The 24,448-nt window shown below is 25.2% G+C and overlaps 1 protein-coding gene across 1 annotated transcript in view; it reads right to left on the bottom strand.

The window, feature by feature from the left end:
• Positions 1-450: 450 nt before the first annotated feature.
• LOC117173786 (zinc finger protein 2-like) overlaps positions 451-24,448 on the bottom strand; it is a 34,094-nt gene continuing 10,096 nt past the window's right edge. The window contains exons 5-7 of the mRNA XM_033362428.1: positions 17,305-17,366; positions 7,776-8,543; positions 451-1,428 (exon numbers count right to left, since the gene is read on the bottom strand). Of these exons, the coding sequence (XP_033218319.1) occupies positions 606-1,428; positions 7,776-8,543; positions 17,305-17,366 (1,653 nt within the window). The 3' untranslated portion in view covers positions 451-605. The remainder of the gene's footprint in view (positions 1,429-7,775; positions 8,544-17,304; positions 17,367-24,448) is intronic.

Genomic DNA, 24,448 nt, shown 5'->3' with positions numbered 1-24,448 from the left:
CATCTTTTTGTCTGCGGAGTTAAATACTATGGAATAACTATTCCATTTTTAGTTGAAAACTTTTGTTTTTTATTTAAATTGATCTATTTGGTTGAAAATTCGTATTTTTGGGTAGAAAATTAATCTCCTTTTTTGAAAATTCGTATTTTTGGTTGAATTAAACTGATTTAAATTTTTTGTTTCGAACATTTATTTTTGCACTAAAAAGGTAACTGTTCCGTTTTTGGCTGAAAACTTACCTTCTTCAGTTGAAAATTCAATTCGTTGGTGTAGGGTAGAAAATTGAATTGCTTTGTGGAAAATTCATCTATTTTGTTGAAAATTCGTCTATTTTGGTTGAAATAATCCGATATCAAATTCTTTTTTTCGTTGTGAATAATTTATTTTTCAACTAAAAACGCGGCAAAAGTCATCTTTTTGTCTGCGGATTAAACTATTTTGCTAAAAATTGTTCTTTTTTGTTTGAATTAAACTGATATAAGCACTTATTCTTGTGTATTTTTTTCTACCAAAATTGGTAACATAATGTATCGATGACCCCTTACTATAATCCTCAAAACCCTAAAATAGTCCTTCTTTTGTTTCCGCACTTATAAAAACTAGTTTCAACTGTGTTTCGTTCGCTCGTGGCTTTTCAGATACCTCTTTTGCGCAAAACTGAGACCACAATGTTGACAAGAATAGGGTTTTTCCTTCGAGTGAATCCTCTTGTGTCGCGTGAGATCATTTTTAACCCCAAACGCTTTTCCACAAATCTCACAGATGTGATTTTTCACACCAGTATGAATTGTCAGATGACCCAGCATTTGTTGTCTCCAGCGGAATCCTTTTTTGCAGAAACTGCACTGATGTGGATAATCGTCGGTGTGGGTTTTGCAGTGAATGTAGAGTGAAGCCTTAGTTTTGAACGTTTTTCCGCAAGAATCACAAACGTAGGGACGTTCTCCGGTGTGAATTCTTCGATGATCTTCCATGGCGGCTTTCATGGCAAAACTTCGTCCACAAATATCACACGAGTGATTTTTCACACCTCCATGCACATGCTTCAGATGATAATAAAGACTTCCGGTCTGTCTGAATTGCTTTCCGCAAACATGACAAGTGTAGGGCTTTTCACCGGTGTGGATTCGCGCGTGTATACGGAAACTCTCCTGTAATCGAAATTTTTTCCCACACTCATCACACTCCAGCGGATCTGCGACGCAATTTTTACTTCCTTTCTGAGGATTCTTTGCAAGTTTCGACTTTTCTGCTGGTTCATTTTCAGTCTTCGAGATTATTGGATTCAGTCTTGTACTTATAAATTTTTCAGTCCAAGATTCTTCTCTAGAATCGGAAGATGTTTTTGGTGTAGGACAACTTTTTTTTGAAGTGTTTAGTGTTTCTAAACGTTGAAGAAACTCGTTGAAATAAGATGATTGGCAATCCCTGAAATTACAAGGAAATTCGAAATGGAGAATTTACAAAGTAGGGTTTGGTTTCAATTTTATTCAAGATTAAACTTTTTAAATTGGAATTCAAAAATAGAAAAAATTGTTCCAGTTTAATTTAGAATATTATAAATTAAATAATTTCATATTAAACATTTATAGTTAAAAAATTCAAGGTTTAATTTTTCATAGTGCGGAGAAACGCAAGTATTTCGAATTTTTAAAACAATCGACTCGAAGTATCTATTGAATTTTGCGAGTTTATTATAAATTATGTTTTTTATAGTCCTTGTGATTATCTAAATGTGTAAAAATAGTAATATTCAAATATAAATTGCGATGCCTGATTTTTCTTTTGTGAAAATCAGGAAATATATTCTTTTAAGTAGTTAATATGAATAATATATTAAATTCAATTTAAAATGCTTCAAATTCCTAAAGTTTCAAGTAAGAATATTAAATTTTCAAAAATATAGATGAATTTTTAACTAAAAAGTTGAATTTTCAACTAGAAAAGATACATTTTCAACCAAAAATGGAATCATTCAATTTTCAGTTAAAAATAACATTATCATTAATTAAAGTATTATATAATTAATACATTAGGTTCATATTCAAACAAAAAGGCAGATTTAAAAAAAATGGTTATTTTTTCAACCAAAAAATATGAATTCTTCACAAAAAATGTAATAGTTAATATTTGAAGTAAAGAAGACGAATTTCAACAAAAGAGTTCAAGTTTCAAATAAAAAAGATTAAATTAAAAAAAAAGGAATAGGTACATTTAAAAAATTACTTTCCAACAAAAATAAGTTTTAAAAAACAGTTAAATTTTCAATTAAAAAATATTTTTTAAATTTGAAAAAAATCATTTTCCAACAAAATATTTCAATTTTCAACCAAAGAGATAAATCTTCAACCAAAAAATGATTTTTTAACAAAGTAATTTAACATTCAAATAAATAGTTTAATTATCTAGTTAAAAATTGAATTATTAACTAAAAAAAGGTGAACTTGCAACCTTATACCTGTACTTTCAACTAAAAAAACACTAATCTTTAACTAAAAAATATCAATTTCCTACAAAAAATGGAATAGTTAAATTTTAAGTTACAAACATTAATGTTGAAAAAAATGGATTTTCAAGAAAATCGTTTAATTTTCAACAAATTTATTTTTACTAAAACTTTTCAATTAAAATTGTGAATCTTTAACTGAAATAGATTAATTTCTGCCAAAAAATATGAATTTTCGAATGAAAAAAAAAATTTTCAACAAAAATGGAAAAATTGAATTTTTATTACAAAAATCAATGCTTAAATAAAGAGATGAATTTTTATCGAAAATTGTTGAATATTTTTTTGATAAAGTGTTTCAACATACAACAAAAAAGATTAATTTTGAACTAAAAATAGAATAGTTAGATTTTCAGTTAAAAATAAGATTAATATTAATTAAAATATTAAATAATTAATAGATTGGAATAATATTTACCGAAAAAAAGACGGAATTTCCATAAAATAGTTCATTTTTCAACCAAGGAGATGAAGTTTTGACTGAAATGAATCTTCAACGAATCAAAATTTTTAATAAAAAATATCAATTCTTAACGGTAAAAATGTGATTATTAATATTTCAACCAAAAAAAGGTTTTTCTTTCAAAACAAAAACAGTTGAATTCAATAAAAGAAGACGAAGTTTCAAAACAATAGTTCTATTTTCAATAGAGAATTGAATTTTCCACCAAATATGTAATTAAATTTTCAACTAAAAAAGATTAATTTTCAACAAAAAATGAGAAAATTAAATTTTACAGTTAAAAACAATATTAATTTTAATTCAAATATAAAAGAAATGTAGATTATATTGATATTTAACAACAACAAAGTCCAAATTCGAACAAAATAACGAATTCTTAATGAAAAATGTGCTTATCAATATTTCAACCAAAAAATTATTTTTTGTTCAAAACAAAAACAGCTGAATTCAACCAAAGAAAATCAATTTTCAACTAAAAAATATCAATTTGCAACCTTCTGTTGAATTTTCAACCAAAGAGATGAATTTTTAACTGAAATAATGAATCCTCTAAAGATTTTAATTTTCAGCCGAAATGAATGAACAAGAACGGCAAATTTTCAAAAAAGATTAATTTTCTACCAAAAAGAAGAATTCTTAACAAAATATATGAATTTTCAATTAAAAAGACACAATTTGAATAAAATTTTTTAAAACTAAATAATTTAATTTTCAACCAGAGAGGAATTTTCAACTAAAATAATGAATCTATAACCAAGGAAATCAAATTTAAACAAAGTAGGTCAACTTTTTAAACTATAAAGACGAATTTTCAACGAATACAAATCTTTTAGTTAAGAAAAAAAATTAAATTCAAATTTTTGAGCTATCAAGCCAAAAGACGATTTTTTTGTAAAACAGTTCCATTTTCAACCAAAAAATATGAATTTTTAACAAAAAGTTAATTTTCAACTTAACAGTTACAGTTTTAGCCAAAAAAGAAGAAATTTCAACCAAAAAGATTATTTTTTATCCATAAAGACGAATTTTAAACTAAAAAATAACAAATTAAAACAAATAGAAGTTACATTTTTAGGTAAAAAATTAATTAAAAATTTTAAAAAAAAAACTAATTATCAACAAAATAGTACGATTTTTAACCAAAGGTGAACCATTAAATTAAAAAAATTATTTTTTTAAAGTTGTATAACTTTAATCCAAGCAGTTGAATTGTTAATTTAAAAAAATCAATCTTCAGCCAAAAATGAAAGTTACATTTTTTAACAACTAAAGAAAATGTTTAAAAAAATAGTTAAACTTTCAACAAACGGGATAAATTTTCAATAAAAATAATGAATCTTCAACTGAGAGAGATAAATTTTAATTTATAAAAATAATATATAAAAAAAGAAATTATAACCATAAATTAATTAGAAATAAATGACGATATTTCAACAAAATACAGCAATTGTCAACCAAGGATATGAACCTTCAATCAAAAAATAAATTTTGAACAAAGCGAGGCAATTTTTACCCAAGTAGTTGAATGGTTAATTTAAAAAAATCAAGTTTCAGTCAAAAATCGAAAGTCACATTTTTAGTTTAAGAAAATTTTTTTTTAACAAAAAAAAGTAAGTTACAACTGGAGAAATGAATTTTTAATAGAAATAATGAATCTTCAACTGAAAGGTAAACATATTCAATTAAAAAAATTAATTAAAAAAAAATCAATTAATTTAAAAAATAAACAAAATTAATTTAATTAATTTAAAAAAAAGAATTTTCAACAAAAATATTTATATTTCTAATCAGAGATGAACCTTCAGAAAAAAATTGTTCTAACAAAGCGGTTTAACTTTAATCAAGTAGTCGAATTATTGTTTTAAATCTATTTTCAGCCAAAATTGAATAGTTCCATTTTTATTTTCAAAAATTGTGTTCAGCAAAAAAAGTAAGTTTTCAGCAAAGTAGTTAAGCTTTCAACCAAAGAGAACAAATTTTAACAAAAATAATGAATCTTCAATTTAGAGATAAACTTCCAATTATAAAAAGTAACTTTAAAAAAAAGGATTTAAAAAGAATTTTTTAAGAAAAAGACGAATTTTCAACAAAATATCTCAATTATCATCCAAGGAGATAAACCTTCTAACAAACAAAAAATACATTTTAAACAATGTGGGTCAATTTTTACTCAATTAGTTGAATTGTTAATTTAAAAAAATCAAATTTTAGTCAAAAATTGAAGTTACATTTTTTAGTTAAAAAAATTATTTTTTAACAAAAAAAGTAAGTTTCAACTAGTGAAATAAATTTGTAACGGAAATAATTAATCTTCAACTGAAAGATATAAATTTTCAATTCAAAAAATTAATTTAAAAAAAAAGAATATTCAACCAAAAAAATTAATTTCTAACAAAATTTTCGACAAAAAATGTAAAAGTTACATTTTCAGATAAAAAATTACTTTGAAAAAAAAAACGAATTTTCAACAAAATAGTTATATTTTAAACCAAAGAGATGAACCTTAAAACGAAAAAATTAATTTCTAACAAAGTGTTTTAGAGTTTACCCAAGAGGTTAAATTGTTTATTTATCAAAAAATAAAAAACATTTCCAACCATAAACGAAATAGTTTCGTTTTCAGTTAAAAAAAAACTTTGTTTAACAAAAAAGTAAGTTTTCAGCTAAGTAGTGAAGCTTTCAACCAGCGAGATAAATTTCTAACAAAAATAATGAATCCTCAACTGAAACCGATACATTTTCAATTAAAAAAAGTTAATTTGAAAAAAAAAGAATTCTTAACCAAGGAAATTTCCAATCAAATTTTCGACAAAAAATGTAAGTCACATTTTCGGATAAAAAATAAATTGAAAAATTATTTTTTTAACAAAATAGTTATATTTTTAACCAAAGAGATGAACCTTAAAACAAAAAAAATAATTTCTAAGAAAGTGGTTTCAGATTTACCCAAGTGGTTTAATTGTATATTAAAAAAATAAAAATGAAAATATTTTTCATCCCTAAAAGAAATAGTTACATTTTCAGTTAAAAAAATGTTGTTTAACAAAAAAGTAAGTTTTCAGCTAAGTAGTTAAGTTTTCAACCAGCGAGATAAATTTTTAACAAAAATAATGAATCCTCAACTGAAAGGGATACACTTTCAATTAAGAAAATTAATTTGAAAAAAAAAGAATTCTTAACCAACAAAATTTTCTACCAAATTTTCGACAAAAAATGTCAAAGTTACATTTTCAGATAAAAAATTAATTAAAAAAGGAATTTTCAATAAAATAGTTATATTTTTAACCGAAGAGATTAACTTTCACACGAAAAGATAAAATTCTAAAAAAGTGGTTAAACTTTTACGCAAGTAGTTGAGTTTTTTATTAAAAAAAAAACTTAAGCCGTAAATGACAGTTACATTTTCCGTTAAAAAATTTTTAAAATAAAAAAGTAAGATTTCAGCTAAGTATTTAGGCTTTCAACCAGCGAGGTAAATTTTTAACAAAAATAATTAATCCTCAACTGAAAGAGATACATTTTTAATTAACAAAAAATTAATTTGAAAAAAAAACCAATTCTTAACCAAAGAAATTTTCAACCAAATTTTTCGAGAAGAAATGTAAAAGTTACATTTTCAGATAAAAAATACATTAACATTTTTTTGAAAGAAAATAGTTATATTTTTAACCAAAGAGATGAATCTTCAAACAAAAAATTAATTTCTAACAAAGTGGTTTAAGGTTTACGCAAGTAGTTTGAATTGTTTATTAAAAAAAAAACACACATTTTTCAGCCCTAAATGAAATAGTTACATTTTCAATTTTTAAAAAATGTTGTTTAACAAAAATGTAAGTTTTCAGATAGGTAGTTAAACTTTCAATCAGCAAGATAAATTTTTAAGAAAAATAATTAATCCTCAACGAAAAGAGATACATTTTTAATTAATCAAATTAATTTGCAAAAAAAAATTTCTACTAAAAAAATAATGTTCAACAAAATGTCCACCAAAAATATAAAATTTACATTTTCAGATTAGAAATTAATACAAAATTTGTTTTAATAAAATATTTATATTTTTAACCAAAGAGATCAACCTTCAAACAAAAAGATAACATTCTAAAAAAGTGGTTTAACTTTTACCCAAATAGTTAAATTATTAATTTAAAAAACAAATTAATTTTCAGCCAAAAATGGGATAGTTACATTTTTTTACAACAAAAAATTGTATCAAAAAGGTAGTTACACTTTCAACCAAGGAGATGAATTTTCAACAAAAATAATTAATCTTCAATTGAAACAAATAAATTTTCAATTAAAAAACCGCGATAAAATGAAAAATCTATTGTTAAAAAGGTGTTTTTCTCCTCAAAAAAAAAAAAACAACAAATCAATAAAAAATTATAAATCAAATTTCTTCGAGGAAATAAAAATTCCAGACCTTCAAGGATTTTCAGAACTTTGCACACGCTCTTCAAACTTTATTCTGATTATACAAAGAATATTTGAAAATCAACGGGAATCCCGTGACTTTCTTTATAATTTCCTTCAGCTTTTTTAAGCCTTCTAGTCGATCCTATCCCTGAGAAAGGAATAACAAAAAAAACCTTCTTAATTTCAATAAAATAATCTAACTTAAATCGCAAATTCTTAAATCACAAATATGTACAGAAAATCTGTAAACTTCAAAAAGCACTTTGTCCTCCAGATTCTTAATCGTCTTCAATCACTTTTTTTTCACTCCTTAACTTAATTAGCTGAAGCCGAGGCAATAAAACATCAGGCTCAACTTGATCTTCCAGCTGGAAAACCCAAATCCAACCCCCTCAATCCTTGTGTTTAGTCTGAAGATGATTCTTGAGATATCGCTCTTGGGCGAAGGCAGTGCCACACAAATTGCAATTGTGAATCTTCAGCTTGCTGTGAGTCCTCTTGTGTCGACTGATGCAGCCCTGGCTGCGAAAGCACTTGCCACAAAAGTCACAGGCAAACGGCTTTTGCCCGGTGTGCGTCAAAATGTGCTTCTTCAGTTCCTGCTTTCTCTTGAATCCGCGATCACACATCGTACACCAATGGGACAAATCCTCCGAGTGAAATTGCTTGTGCACATGCAGAGATGCCTTCTGGGTGAAGGCCTTGCCGCAGATTTCACAGACATAAGGCCTCTCCCCGGTGTGTGTGAGTCGATGCTCGTCCTTGGCAACTTTCGAGGCAAAGGGTCTTCCGCAAATGTCACACTTGTGTTTCTTCAGACCCACATGAACATCGCGCACGTGTCGATTGAGGCCGGAGAGAGAGGGAAAACTCTTTCCACACTCGTGACAAGTGAAGGGTCGCTCGCCAAGATGACCTCGCCGATGGACGAAATAATTGTAGATACTTCGCAGACACTTGGAACAATCGGGACACTTGTAGTAAGTTCTCCCATCGACGACAAATCTCACCTCATTAATTTCAAGTCGTCGACTCAGACTGAAATCCTCGTGCAGTAAATGCGTCCGTTTGGATTTAGATCCCGACTTTTTACCCGTTTCCTCATGCTCCTCTACCAATTCGACGAAGATAAATCCATTCGGTTTATGATTCGGTTCCGACCTGCAAACAAACTTTCGGCTTAGCCTTCTAAGAAGAAACATTCGCGAGCGGGGGGAGGGGAGGGGGGGAGGAAGGTCACAGTTGTAGGAGAATTACTCTTTCGCAATTGTCATGTGATTCGCTTTTCTGTGATTAACAAGATACCTCTTTTGTCGAAAACACTGATCACAGTCACTGCATCGCCAGGGCTTTTCATCCGAGTGAACAAGCCGATGTCTCTTCAGCTCGAATTTGATTCGAAAGTGTCGATTGCAGATGTCACAGGCGTACGGTTTTTCGCCAGTGTGCTTCGTTATGTGCACCATCAGCGGGGTTTTCGTTCGAAATCCTTGATTGCAGTAGGAACACTTGAAGGGGAACAGATCCGAGTGAGTGCGATTGTGGACAAATAGTGAGGCCTTTTGTTTGAAGGCTTTTCCGCAAACATTGCAGACATAGGGTCGCTCGCCCGTGTGAATTCGCCGATGATCTTCAACATTTCGTTTTGTCGTGAACATTCGGCCGCAAATGTCGCAGGGAAATTTTTTGATCCTGGCGTGAGTCTCTCGCAGATGACGACCCAGGCCCTGATTAACCCGGAATTGTTTACCACATAGATGACAGGTAAAGGGTCTTTCACCAGTGTGGATTCGCTTGTGCCAGGAAAAAGTGTACGGAGAGTAGAGATTTTTACCGCACTCGGTGCAGTGATAGTAGATTTTACCGTCAACCTCCATTTTTGCCTGGTCAACTGCTTCTTTGTCGATACTTCGTTTATTATTCGATATCAGCTCCGGATGAGCTTCTAATGTGTGAGCATCGAGGATCTTTTTCCTCCTGGTTTCGTAATCGCAGTGCATGCAGGGATATGATTTCTGACGCTTTCTTCGGCGCCGATTTAAAGACTCATTGTCCTTTTCTTGGCTCTCTTCTATTTCAAGTTGGCCGTTTGAAGGACAATTGAGGAGATGATACTTGAGAAGGGATTTTCGTTGGAAAGTCGAACGACAGTTTTCACAGGTATATTCTTGGGGAATTGTTGAGATTCTAGGCTTAATGGAAGAGCAGGTCGCGAAAGATGTCCTCGGCGCGCTGCACCTGGAAACATAAACAGGGTGGCCACTCAAATTTTGAACTCAAACCGGTAACAGACTTACTTTCAAACAAAGTATGTCAGGGGCCGTACTTAAACTACGTAACGGATTTTAGGCCCTCTCTGAGACTCCTCCACCATCCCTGTGACAAAACGCAACTGAATAATTTCTACCCCCTTCACCCCAATTCCTCTTACTGTAGGTAATTTTAGATTTACAGAAATATCTTGCTAGTTATTGATAGTAGAATTAGGCAGGGTTTCCGAGAACTTAATTTGCAAAATTCCCGGATTTTTCCTTGACTAATTTCATCTTCATATTTGTAGAAACAAAGACATGAATTTATTTTAAACCATTAAATTCATTTTAAACATTCTTTAACACAAAAGAGCAAAAAAATGCAAAATAAATGAATTTTCAAATAAAATTATGAATCTTCAACTGGAAAAGTGGAATTTGAAACCAAACAAATCAATGTTCAACTAAAATTGTGAATATTTAACAGTGATACTTGAAATTTTAACAAAAAAGATGAATTTTCAAACAAAAATCTTAATTTTCTACAAACAAAAAAAAACAATTTTTCAACAAAATACATAAATTTCAAAGAATTAGCTGAATTGTCAATCAAAGAAGACATTTTTTCAACCAAATAGTTGAATTTTGACTTGAAAAAAATATCAACAGAAAATGGAAGTTACATTTTTAGTAAAAAAAAAAAAAAAATTATTTTCATCTTAACTGATGAATTTTCAACTAAAATGATGAATCCTTAACTGGAACAGTTGAATTTAAAAAATATATATATATTTTTAACTAAAACAATGAATTCTCGGCTGAAATAGTTGAACTTTAAAAAAAAAATTTACTCAAAAAGAGAAATTGACAGCAAAATGTAAATAATTTAGTTTTAAGTTGAGAAAATCAATGTTCAACCAAAACAGAAGAATTTCCAACTAAAATTTTTTATTTTTCAACCAAAAATTGAATAATAAATTATTTTCAATAAAAAAAGAAACAAATTTCCAATAAAATAATATAACTTTCGATAAAAAAAGACTTCTCATTTAAAGAAAAAAAAAAATTTTAATCAAATAACTAACTTTTAAACCAAAGGAATGAATTATTAATTAAAATTAAGAATCTTAAAAAAAATTTATTTTTAACAAAAGAATTGATTTTTTAATCGAGTTAATTCATGTATAACCTAACAGATGAATTTTCAACTAAAATGATGGATATATAACTGGAATACTTGAATTTTTAAGTAAGGAGATTAACATTGAAAGTTTTTTAAAAACAAAATATGTCAATTTTCAATTAAATTAATCAATTTTGAAATAAAAAAGATAAATTTACATCCAAATTGTTAAACTTTGAACTAGAAAAGGTTCAGGTTCGACTCAAAAACTGGAATGGTTAAATTTAACAAAAAGATTAATTTTCAACCAAAAAGATTAATTTTCGACAAAAAAATATTCATTTTCCAAAATTTAGATAAATTTTGAAAAAAATAACTTAATTTGTAAATAAAAAATAAAATTTGTCAACCAAATCGTTGAATTTTCATCAAAAAGTGATCAAAAAATAGAATAGTTGAATTTTCCTTTAAAAACTTAATTATATAAAAAAGTTCCCTTTCTGTAGGAAAAACGAGTTTTCAATCAAATAGCTCACTTTTAAACGAAAGGAATAATATTTTAATTACAATAATAAATCTTCAAAAAAAAAAATTAATTTAAAAAAAAAAAAGTTTATTTTTCAAACAAGTAAATTTATTGCTAAACTTAAAAATATATTTTTAACTAAAATTATGAACATTTAACTGCAATACTTATTTTCTACCAAAAAAGTTGATTTTCTATAAAAAATGTTGTTTTTTTAAACAAAAAATGTGAACTTTCAATGAAATAAATTAATTTTCAAATTAAGAATAGAAGCTAAAGAATTAACCTTAAAAAAAAAAGATTTCTTAACAAAGTAATTCAATCAAGTCTTATTTCGAACGAAAGAATTCAATAATAAAGCAAATAATAATTTGTAACCAAGTAGTTGCATTTTCATAAAAAACAATTAAATTTCTACTAAAACAGATTAATTTTTAGATTGAAAAGATAAATTAAAAAAAAATAGTTGAATTTTTTGTTTAAAAAATGTTCAGTTGACTTTTCACGATCAGAATATGAATTTTTAAACAATAAATAAGCTTTTATGAAAAAATCTATTTTTCTATCTAAAAACACAAAGTTTTAACCAAACAAGATGAATTTTTAACAAAATTGTAGAAGTCTCTACAAAAAAGTTGTATTTTTTTCCAAAAAAGAATTATTTTCTCTTAAAACAGATTAATTTTTTATACATTTTTCAATTAAATAGTTGAATTTTAATACAAAAAAGATTCCAGTTGACTGTCCAAGATAAACAAAAAATAAATATTTTAACAATAAAAAGTCTCTAGTACCAAAATTGAATTTTCAGTCCAAAAAGACGATATTTTTTAACCAAAAAGGATTAATTTTTGAGAAAATAGTTGAATTATCGGGAAAAGATTTCAGTTCATTTTTCAACACTAAAATATAAATTCTAAACAAAAAGTAAATTTTCTACGAAATAGTTCAATTAAAAAAAAAGTCGAATTTTCAACTAAAAATTAATATTTTTTAACAAAATAATTTAATTTTCAACCAAAAAGTTGCATTTTTATCCAAAAAAAAATTGAAATTTCTCTTAAAACAAATGAATTTTTAATAAAAAATTTTTTTTCATAAAAGTAGTTGAATTTTCATCCAGAAAAGATTTGAGTTTTTTTCAACCACAAAATATTATATGTCAACAAAATATAATTGTTATACTAAATAGTACAATTTTCAACAAAACAGAAAAAGTCTCAACCAAACAGTATGACTTTTCGACAAAATTGCTGAATTTTCAACCAAAAAGTTGCATTTTTATCCAAGAACATGTAATTTCTGATAAGGCAGGTGAATTCTAAAATAAAAAAGATAAGCTTTAAAAAAAGGGTTGAATTTTAAAATAATAATTGTAAACGATAAGTTAATTTTTTGCTCAACAGACACATTTTTATACAAAAAGTATGACTTTTGATCAAAATTGTTGAATTTTCAACCTTTTCAGCAACAAAATATGAATCTTAAAAAATAGGTTAATATTCTACGAAAATAGTTGAATTTTTAAACAAAAAAGACGAATTTTTAACAAAACAGTTCAATTTACAACCGAAAAGGATCTTCTGAGGAAAACTGTTAAATTTTCAATCAAATAAAATTTACAACTAAAAAGAGAATCTCCAGGAGAAAGATTTTGGGAATTTGCAAAAATTATGTACATGAGTAGAGGACCTCCTCTCGTAACAAATCTTAAGGGATTAGAGGAATTTTTTTCTAAAAGTACATATTATGGTAACGTTTTTAGCACGTTTCCAGATAATGAATGTTATTGGTAATAAATTAATCTTTTTATTTCAAAAATTATATTTTTAGTTGAAAATTCAACTTGTTTGCTGTGAATTCTTGACTTTTATTGAAAATTGTTCTTTTTTGTTAGAAAATTAATCTTTTTGTTTAAAAATTCATAATTTTTAGTTGAAAATGTAACTTTTTTGTAAAGAATTCTTTAATATTGTTTAAAATCCGTCTTTTTTATAATAAATAAATTTATTTTCAAAATTCATCTTTTTTTAGTTGAAACTTCAAATTTTTGGTGGAGAACTCTTGAATTTGATTAAAAATTCTTATTTTTTGTAGTAATCTAATCTTTTTGTTGTAAAAAATCATCTTTTTTAGTTGAAAATTAAACTTTTTAGATGAGAATTCTTAAATTTGGTTAAAAATTCATCTTCTTGATTAATAATTTAACAACACGGCTTTAAAATTGAACTACTTTTTTAAAAATTAAATTTTTTTCTTTCTTTTTTAAAAATTTAACTACTTGGTTGAGAATTCTTGCATTTTTGTTTAAAATTAGCATTTTTTGGCAATAAATTAATCTTGAATTTTGTTAAACCTTCTTCTTTTTAGTATTAAATTAATCTTTTTGTTTAAAAATTCTAGTGTTTAGTTGCGAATTCTTGAATTTGGTTAAAAACTCGTTTTTTGGTAAAAAATTAATCTTTATATTTAAAAATTCATCTTTTTCGTTCAAAATTTAATAACAAGGGTTTAAAGTTGATGTACTTTCTTGAAAATTAGAACATTTTTTCTTTTTCTTTCTTTCTTCAAAATTTGAATTTTCTGTTGAGAATTCTTGAATTTGGTTAAAAATTCCTTTTTTTCGATTGAAAATTAATCTTTTTGTTTAAAAATTCATGTTTTTAGTTGAAAATTAAACTTTCAATTGAGCATTCTTAATTTTCATTTAAAATTCGTCTGTTTTGTTAGTAAATAATTCTTTTTGTTTAAAAATTCTTCTAATTTAGTTGAAAATTGAACTTTTTGGTTAAGAATTCTTGAGTTTTGTTAAAAATTCGTCCTTTTTGGTAAAATAATTAATTCGTGTAAAGATTCCTTTTTTAGATAGAAAATTCATGTTTTTGTTTAAAAATACAACTTTTCGGTTAAGAATTTAACAACTATGCTTTAAAGTTGGATTAAGTTCTTAATAATTAAACAAAATTTTTCTTTCTTTCTTAAAAATTCGAATTTTTGGTTGAGAATTCTTGAATTTGGTCAAAAATTCATTTTTTTTGTTAAAAAATTAATGTTTATCTTTAAAAATTCATCTTTTTCGTTAAAAATGTGATAACAATGTTTAAAACTTGATGTACTTTCTTGGAAATTAGAACATTTTTTCTTTCTTTCATAAAAATCAAATTTTTTTTCGAGAATTCTTGAATTTTATTTAAAATTCGTCTTTTTTTGTAGTAAATTAATCTTTTTGGTTGAGAATTCTTGAATTTGTTTAAAAATTCCTTTTTTTTTCGATAGAAAATTCATCTTTTTGATTAAAATAATATCTTTTTGGTTCAAACTTTAAAAACTAGGCTTCAAAGTTGGCTGAGAATTGTTGAATTTTATTGAAAAATCATCTTTTTTTTGTAGGAAATTAATTTTTTGTTTAAAAAAATCTTTTCTCTTAAAAATTTAATAATAACGTTTTAAAGTTGATGTAATTTCTTGAAAACTAGAACATTTTTTCTTTTTCTTTCTTTTTTAAAAATGTAATTTTTTGTTGAGAATTCTTAAATTTTGTTAAAAATGTATTTTTCGGCAGAAAACTAATCTTTTTGTTTAAAAATAAATTTTTTTGTTACAAATTTACCAAATAGGTTTTAAAGTTGAAATCCTTTCTTAATAATGCGTTTTTTGGTTGACGATCCCAAATTATAGTTAAATAGTTCAAAGTTCATCTCTTTGGTTGGAAAATAAAATGTTTTGTTGAAAATTCCTTTTTTTTCGTTGAAAATTCACTTTGGTAATTGAAAATTTACCTATTCCATTTTTGGTCGAAAATGGTTCTTTTTTAAGTAATAAATTAACTTTTTGTTCAAATTAAACTATTTTCTTAAAAATTCGTTTTTTTTATTTAAAACAATTCTAGTTTAGCTGAAAATTGAACTTTTTAGTTGAGAATTCTTGACTTTTATTGCAAATTGTTATTTTTTGTTAGAAAATTAATATTTTTCTTTAAAAATTCATCGTTTTTAGTTGAAAATTCATCTTTTTTGTAGTAAACTAATCTTTTTGGTTACAAATGTATGTTTTTAGTCTGGAAAAATCAACTTTTTGGTTGAGAATTCTTAAATTTGGTTGAGCATTTTTGAATTTGGTTAAAACTCGTTTTTTTTTGTTGTTAAAAAATTAATCTTTTTCGTTAAAAATTTAATAACAAGGCTTTAAAGTTGATGTACTTTCTTGAAAATAATAACATTTTTTCTTTTCTTTTCTTTCTTTCTTAAAAATTCGAATTTTTTGTAGATAATGCTTGAATTTGGTTAAAAATTTTTCTTTTTTAGTTAAAAATCAAACTTTTTGGTTAAGAATTCTCATATTTAATCAAAATTCGTCTTTTTTTGATATAAAATTAACTTTTAAATTTCTTCTTAAAAGTTCAATAATTCAGTTTAAAAAATAAACTATTAAGTAGAAAATGCAGTTTTTTATACTAATTTAAAATTATTTTCAAAAATGAAAAATATAACTATTCCATTATTGGTTAAAAATGTCCTTTTTTTAGTTTAAAAATTCGATGATACTCGGATTAACTGTCAAATAAAATTATAAGCGTGAAATCGATTACGTAATTTCAGTACGATCCCTAAATTAAAAAAAAAAAATCAGTAAAATTCCCTACCAGTTACCGATTTTTTCCTTTCTCTAAAATATTCCAATTTCCGGTCCAGTGGCCACCCTAGAAATCCGGCAGATTTTTCCAAGAAAAAAAAAACAACAAAGAAAACAAAATAAAAAATCGCTAACAATTTTTTACAGATTCGACATGCCTCGCCTTGACATGACTGTTAAGATAACGCTTCTGCCGAAACTTAACGCCGCATTTCGTGCAGACAAAAGGCTTCTCCTCCGAGTGAACCAACTGATGTCTTCGCAATTCCGACTTCACCCGGAAACACTTCTGGCACACATCGCAAACATAGTTTTTCTCGCCAGTGTGCGTCGTCACATGCGCCAGCATTTCCTGGCGTCTTCGAAACTTCTTCGCGCAATAGGCACACGGATGCGGAAACTCGTCGGTGTGAAGTTTACTGTGAATGTAAAGTGAAGCCTTTGATTTGAAAGTTTTTCCACAACAGTCACAAACGTAGGGCCGTTCGCCAGTGTGAATTCTCCGATGATCGTCTCTGGTTGCCTTGGAAGCAAAACTGCTGCCGCAAAGATCGCAGGCGAAATTTTTCACTTTCGCGTGAACATCCTTCAAGTGACGCGAAAGTCCTCCCGAATCACGAAATTGTTTTCCACAAACGTGACAAGTGTAGGGCCGCTCGTCTTTGTGAATTCGACTGTGTCGGATGTAGGAGTCCTTGAGTTTGAAGCCCCTTCCGCATTCGCGACATCTGAATGATTTCTTGGCATTGTGCAATTTTGCGTGATCATTCAGTTCAATCGCAGACTCGAATTTCTGCTCGCAAATTTCACATTTCCAATTAAAATCTTCATCATCGCTGTTGGTGATTTCCCAGCCAATTGGAAAATCCGATTCTTCGACCTGATCTTCGTCCTTCGCGTCTCCTGACTCTTCGTAAATTGGACGGTTTAAGATCGACTTCTCGATGATTTTCCTTTTCCTCTGAAGTACATTTTGCGCATCAAGGAATACTTTAAATGATGGCTGGATTCTACTGGACCTGCAAAATAGTCGAAACTTGACTCCGGACATTCCGCTCTGTCGCGTCATTTCAAATCGCGAACGTCGTTTCGACTCGTTGTTTTAATTTCTGACTTTTTCTGGCTTTGCTTTCGCTCTTCGAGATTTCTCTCCAATATTTTTTCTCTTCCGTGGGAAATTTTTAAGACGATTAATTTATTGACCTAAACATCGTTCATTCGCAAAATGAAGACGTGAGAAAAAAGTTGGACCTTTTTCAGTTTTTTAGAGGCTTTCGATTTTAATAGAATTATTCAAGATATTATTTTACGAGATCCAACTCTTTTTGACAATACAACTGTGACCATTTCTTGAATATTTTGAATTAAAAAAAAAAAGAAATAGATTACCTTTCTGTATCTGAGCCTCCAGCGGTTTGTACATTCACCTGTTTGGGTTCGTTGTTCTCCTCCTAAAAATAAATTATCAATTTTAGTTGCAATTCAATCAGGGCTCTCACAAGATATATAAATTTTTACGAGTAATGTTCAGCCAAATTTTAATTCTTTTTATTAGAAGCTAAATAAATCTTTGCCACTTAGCTGCTATATTTATATTTTGATAATTTAATATAGGAACTAGAAAACCAGAAGATAATAAATTTTAATAATCAGGGTGGCCGTTTTAATCGAAAAAAAAATTCTAAGCATTTTTCCATATAAAGTAATAAACAATAAACAACAAATTAAAGCATTCAAAGTGGAACCCTTAAATTCCAACCTTTAAAATTGAATTTTAAAAGTTTTCAATTCAGAAATTGTGTATTCAAATGCTCAAAAAATTCCATGAACCAAATGGAAGGTACTAATGAATGTTATTGGTAAAAAATTAATCCTTTTGTTTCAAAAATTATATTTTTAGTTGAAAATTCAACTTTTTTGTTGAGAATTCTTGACTTTTATTGAAAATTGTTCTATTTTGTTAGAAAACTAATCTTTTTGTTTAAAAATTCATAATTTTTAGTTGAAAATGTAAATTTTTTGTTAAGAATTCTTTAATATTGTTTAAAATCCGTCTTTTTTATAATAAATTTTTTTTTTTCAAAATTCATCTTTTTTTAGTTGAAACTTCAAATTTTTGGTTGAGAACTCTTGAATTTGATCAAAAATTCTTATTTTTTGTAGTAATCTAATCTTTTTGTTTAAAAAATCATCTATTTAGTTGAAAATTAAACTTTTTATATGAGAATTCTTAAATTTGGTTAAAAATTCATCTTCTTGATTAATAATTTAACAACACGGCTTTAAAATTGAACTACTTTTTTAAAAATTAGATTTTTTTCTTTCTTTCTTAAAAATTCAACTTCTTGTTTGAGAATTCTTGCATTTTTGTTTAAAATTAGCATTATTTTGGCAATAAATTAATATCGAATTTTGTTAAACATTCGTCTTTTTTGTATTAAATTAATCTTTTTGTTTAAAAATTCTAGTACTTGTTGAGAATTCTTGAATTTGGTTAAAAACTCCTTTTTTTGGTACCAAATGGAAGGTATTAACAAGGTACTAACAAAAATATAAATCCACGTTAACATTTTCAATAATTTAAATTAAAGAAGGAAGCAATGAACTTTAAAAATTTTCAAAATTATATTATTTTAAGTAATTTTAAGCCAGTTAATTAATTAAGCTTAATTAAACATTAAAAAATAATTTTTTTAACTTAACAGTTCTTAAATTAGAAGTTACATTATTTTTATTTTAAATAGTCTAGGCATCCTTCAAAAGCTTTAAAATTTATTTCGAAATCTTGAAAAATGTAGAAGCGGTTATAAAGTTAAAAAAAGAATTTTCAACAAATTAAAAAAAAATATTTTTCAACGAAAAAATTCAAATTTCAACCAAAGAAAGGAATTGCGAACTAAAATGATGAATTTTCAGCAACAAAAATTAATTTTCGACCAAGAAAGCTTAACTTTAAACTGGAGTTGACTTAAAGAAAAAAATTAAAATAGAAAAAAAAATTGTTCACCTTTCAACAAAAAAACGAATATCCAAAAAAATATTTGAATCCTCAAAAAGAAATTGAATTTCAACCAAAAAAACTGCAATTTTAAACAAAAAATATTAAATTTCTACTAAAAGAGATGAATTTTCAATAAAATATATCAATTTTCAATAAAAAAGATTAATTTTCAGTCAAGAAATAAATTTTTCACTAAATAAGACAAATGTTCAATAACATGCATAAATTTTCAACTAAATAGTTGTTTTTTTCAACCTAAAACTAAAAAAAAAAAATAATAATTTTTGAATTTTTTGTCAGAACTTTTAAATATATTTCAAAACTAATTGAATTTTTTCTATAACTTTAAGAAAATCCTACAGATTTAAAAAAAAATTACATTTGAATTTGTAAATAAGAATAGAAAACTTATTATTTGTAAAAATATTAGACTAATATTAAGACATATTTAGAAGTTTTAAAAGATTCCAATTAAATTGAGAACTTGAAATAATTTGAAATACTTACAGCCAAATTTAAAATAAAATTTAGATTTTTGCAGATTTCAATAAAAAAATTTAGAGGTTTTTTAAGAATTGTGAAAGACTACTACTAAAGAATAAAAATTTTCTTAAGATTCTTAGAAAAATTGAAAATGATTTTTCACTTTGAAAAATTATTGTAACAGAAAGTTTAAGAAAATTTTAAGAGATTTGAAAAATGAACAAAGAAAGAAAATTCCGATTAATTTTAAAATATATCCAGAAGTTCTGAAAAGAATGTTAACACACTTCGTTTAAACTACTTGAAATACTTTCATGTTCTTAATTAATTTTGAATCTTTTCAAAACGTCTACATATCTCTTAAAATTACTAAAAAATTTTCTACAATTAATAAGTGTTCAATTTTTATTTATGCGTCGAAATTTAACAATTTCACTTATAAATTAAACACTTTAAATTGAACAATTAAAATTGTAACACTAAAATATTAAAAGTTCTTCGAAAATCTAAAGATTCAAAGCTTTCTATGTAAAACAACTCAGTTTCAAATGTTTTTCTTTTAAATATTTAGTTTCAATTTACTTGTCTTAAATGAACAGTGAAATATTGCTAAATATTAAACACTAATTCTTTTTCTACATTAGGAAAGTTCAAATTAAATGGGATAAAAATTAAGTAATTTAGACTATATTATTATGGATTTATTTTTAAGTTGAAAATAGTAAAACGCACGTTTACATTTTTTAATAGCTGAAAAAATTAATTGAAATAATATATTATTAAATTTATTTATTAAATTTAATATAAAAAAATAATATAAAGGAAGATCTGAAACTCTTAATTAAAAATATATTATTGATAAATTATGAACATTTTTATTTAACAATAAAATTATCGGAATAAATGATATATTAATTTCAATTCTTATCAAGACTTTCGGATTGAAACAGTTACAATATGAAAATTCTCAAATTTCGAACGGATCTAGAATTGTTTGGTCAAATCAATTATTGTTCAGATTTCTATACTTGGAGTACAAATCCATTTTAAAAATAATTTATTTATTCATATTGACAGTTGATAAAATAAAACTGTTTTTTATAAAAAAAATTCAACTTTAAATGCTTTTAATTTTTAATTGTTTAAATTCTCAAAACCACACTTTAATTATTTAAAAAACTGTTGAAATCAAACTTGGGCAGATTTTTCTTCTGAAAATTCGTAAAATTTCCGGTTTCCTGGCTCGGCGGCCATTCTGTTTTTTATTAAAAAATCTTCGATTTTAAAAACTTCACATTTTTTTCAACCTTTAAAACTGCACTTTAAAATTCTTTAAATTAAAATATATGCTTAAAAATTAAAAATTAAACATTTTTAAAGTGAAGGATTTTCGAATTAAGCATTCTAAACTAAATGATATAATAATTTATAAGAGTCACAATTTAGGAAATTATTTAAAAACGGTTGAAATCAAAGGTGGACAAAATTTTTATACCAAAAATTTTGTGAAATTCCTAATGAAAAAATAAATTCACTATCATTTTCTGGTTTTCTCCGTTCATTTCCCGGTTTCCAGGTTTCCCGGTCCAGCGGCCATCCTGATAATATCAATTTTAACGCTCTCAAAAAAGGGCAAATAATGTAATTTTTTCATACAAATGGAGAAATATTTTTTTCCCAGTAAAATGAATTAATGCAGGTAGTTTTAAACAAAAAACTTAATTATCAACCAAGAAGATTAATTATCTACCGAACAAAAATATATTTTTTTTTAAATACATGAATTCTCAATCGCAGTGGAATTTTCTACTAAAAGAGATAACTTTCCAACCAAAAATGAAAAAATTATATACATATAGTTGAAAAGTTACATTTTTAACAAAAAAATATTGAATTAAATTTTTTTCTAGGCTAAAAGATGAATTTTCAACTGAAATGATAAATATTTAACCTGAATATTTAAATTTTCTACCAAAAAGAAAACATACCGAAAAATGAATTTCTAAACAATAGCTTTAATCAAATAGCTTATTTTTCAACAAAAGAAATGAATTATTACAATTAATAACCAGAAATAAGATATTTTAAACAAGGAGATTTAAACTTTCGAAGAAAAAAATCATTTTTTACCAAAAAAACAACTATTTTTCAATAAAATGCGTGAATTTTCAATAAAATAATAAATTAAGCAAAAAATAAATTTTTAGTCAATAAAATTAAGTTTTAACTACTAAGATTACTTTTTTACCAAAAATATGAAATTTCAACAAAATAGTTGATTTTTTACCTACAACAGATCATTTTTTGCACTTAAAATAAAATAATTACATTTTTAGTAAAAAAATTAATTTTCAAGATATTAGTTAAATTTTCAACAAAAAAAAAGTTAATTTCCAACTAGAAATGATAAATTTTCAACAACAACAAGATATATAAACTTAAATTTTCAAACAAAAAAATGGATTTTTAGCCAATAAAATGAAGTTTTTACTTATGAGATTACTTTTCTATCAAAAAATATAAAATTTGACCTAAAACAGATACATTTTTCACTTAAGATAGAATAGTTAAATTTTATGTACAAAAAATAATTTTCAACATAATAGTAAAATTTCCAAACAAAAAAATGAATTTTCAACTAAATTGGTGAAGATTTAACCAGAAAATGAATTTTCAATAAAAAATATTAATTTTCTACCAAAAAATACATCAACAAAATACGTGAATTTTAAACTAATAAGACAAATTTTCAACTAAAAATAGACTAGTTAAATTTTTGCTTAAAAGAATAAATTTAAAAAATCAACATAAGAGTTCAATTTTGAGCGAAATAAATTATTTTTCAAGCAAAAATATGAATTAAGTTCCAGAAAATTGCATTTTCAACAAAAATAGATTATATTTCTACCAAAAAAGATTAATTTTTCCATAAAATAGACGAATTTTTTACCAAAAACATTCGCTTTCAACCAAGAAAATCATTTTTCTACAAAAGGTTAAATTTAAAAAAATAGAAAATTTAAATTTTTAGTCAGAAAAAAGTTTTCAATTTTTAAAAAACAACAAATTTTTAAACCAAGAAATGTATTTTTACCAATAAAATAAAGTTTCAAGTAATAAGACTATTTTTCTACCAAAAAATATCAATTTTTAACAAAATGATTGAAATTTCACCAAAATAGATAAATTTTAATTTTTGAAATAGAATAATTCAATTTTCAGCTAGAAAATTAATTTTCAACCAAATAAAAATTAATTTTGAACATAATAGCCAAAGTCAAGGAGAAATTAATTTTTAACAAAGAATAGTAATTCTCTACTAAAAAAAATCAACAAGATAAATGCATTTTTTAACTCACAAAAAGAAATTTTCAACTAAAAATAGACGAGACAAATTTTCACTTACAGAAATAAATTACAACAAAAAAATAAAAATAATAGTTCAATTATGAACCAAAGAAATGAATTTTCAACCAAAATAGATTAAATTTTTACCAAAAGTGATTAATTTTCCAATAAAATAGACGAATTTTAAATCAAACACATCCATTTTCAACCAAGCAGATAAATTTTATACCAAAAGGTCAATTTTCAACAAAATACATGAATTTTAAACCAAATATTTGAAGTTTATACAAAAAAAAGATGACATTTTAATCAAAAAGAGAATGGGTACATTTTCAGTTAAAAAAACAACAACAATTAATTTTCAACTAAAAAATGGAAATTTTAAACAAACAATTGAATTTCCAACTAAAATGATGAATTTTCAACAACAAAATTAATTTTCGACCAAGAAATCTAAACTTTCAACTGGAGTTGACTTCAAACAAAAAAATACGAAAAAATAGTTTTTAACAAAGTAGTTTAGCTTTGAACCAAATAGTTGAATTTTTAAATAAAAAAACCAATGTTCGACAAAATATTTGAATCCTCAAGGACAAAAAAGATTAATTTTTAACAAAAACTTGCATTTTTAACCAAAAAAGAATTAATTTCTACTAAAAGAGATGAATTTTCTATAAAATTGATCAATTTTTAACCAAAAACATTAATATTTACCCTAGAAATAAATTTTCTACCAAAAAAGACAAATTTTCAATTAAATAATTGCTCTTTTCATCATAAACATGAATTTTTAAATAAAAAAAAAAAATAAAAACGAGTTTTTAACAAACAAGATAAATTTTCAACCGAGAAGATTAATTTTTTACAAAACATACGATTTTTCATCCAACCATTTGAGTTTTTAATTTAAAAACTTCCATTTTTTTTAAACCCCTGACTTTTATTCACAAAAAGTTGCATTTACAATAAAAAAGGAGATTTTTAGCCAAGACCGGTGAATTATCAACCAAATTGCTGAATTGAAAAAAATGATAAAATTTTAATCAAACGAGGAATGAATAAATTTTCAGTTAAAAAAATAATTTTGAATAAATAAAAAACAAAAGAATTGTGAACCAAAAAATTCAAAAATTTCAACCAAAAAAATGAATTGCCAACTAAAATTATGAATTTTCAACAAAAATTAATTTTCGACCAAGAAAGCTAAACTTTCAACTGGAGGGGACTTCAAGAAAAAAATTAAAATTAAAAAAAAATAATCTTCAACAAAGTAGTTCACCTGTCACAAAAAAAAATTGTCTACCAAATAAGACAAATTTCCAATAAAATGCATGAATTTTTAACTAAATAAATGTTTAGAACCAAAAAGATAAATTTTCAATCAAAAACTATAAAGAAACGAATTTTCAACTAAGAAGATCAATTTTTTACCAAAAAAAAAGAGAATTTTCATGAAACCAGTTGAATTTTTTATTTAAAAACTTGCATTTTTTCGAAAACTCTTCACTTTTATTTACAAAAAGATGAATTTACAATAAAAAAGGTGATTTTTAGCCAAGACAGATTATCAACCAAATTACTGAATTAAAGGAAAGTATATTTTTTAACCAGAAATATAACTTTTCAATCAAATAATTGAGATTTCAATCACACAATAAAATTTTCCATCGAATAATAACATTTTTACAAAAAAAAAAAAAA

The sequence above is a fragment of the Belonocnema kinseyi genome, chromosome 5 (genome assembly GCF_010883055.1).
Source record: "Belonocnema kinseyi isolate 2016_QV_RU_SX_M_011 chromosome 5, B_treatae_v1, whole genome shotgun sequence".
Lineage (NCBI taxonomy): Eukaryota > Metazoa > Arthropoda > Insecta > Hymenoptera > Cynipidae > Belonocnema > Belonocnema kinseyi.
Note: the sequence above shows the minus strand (reverse complement) of the source record. Positions and strands in the feature narration are given on the sequence as shown.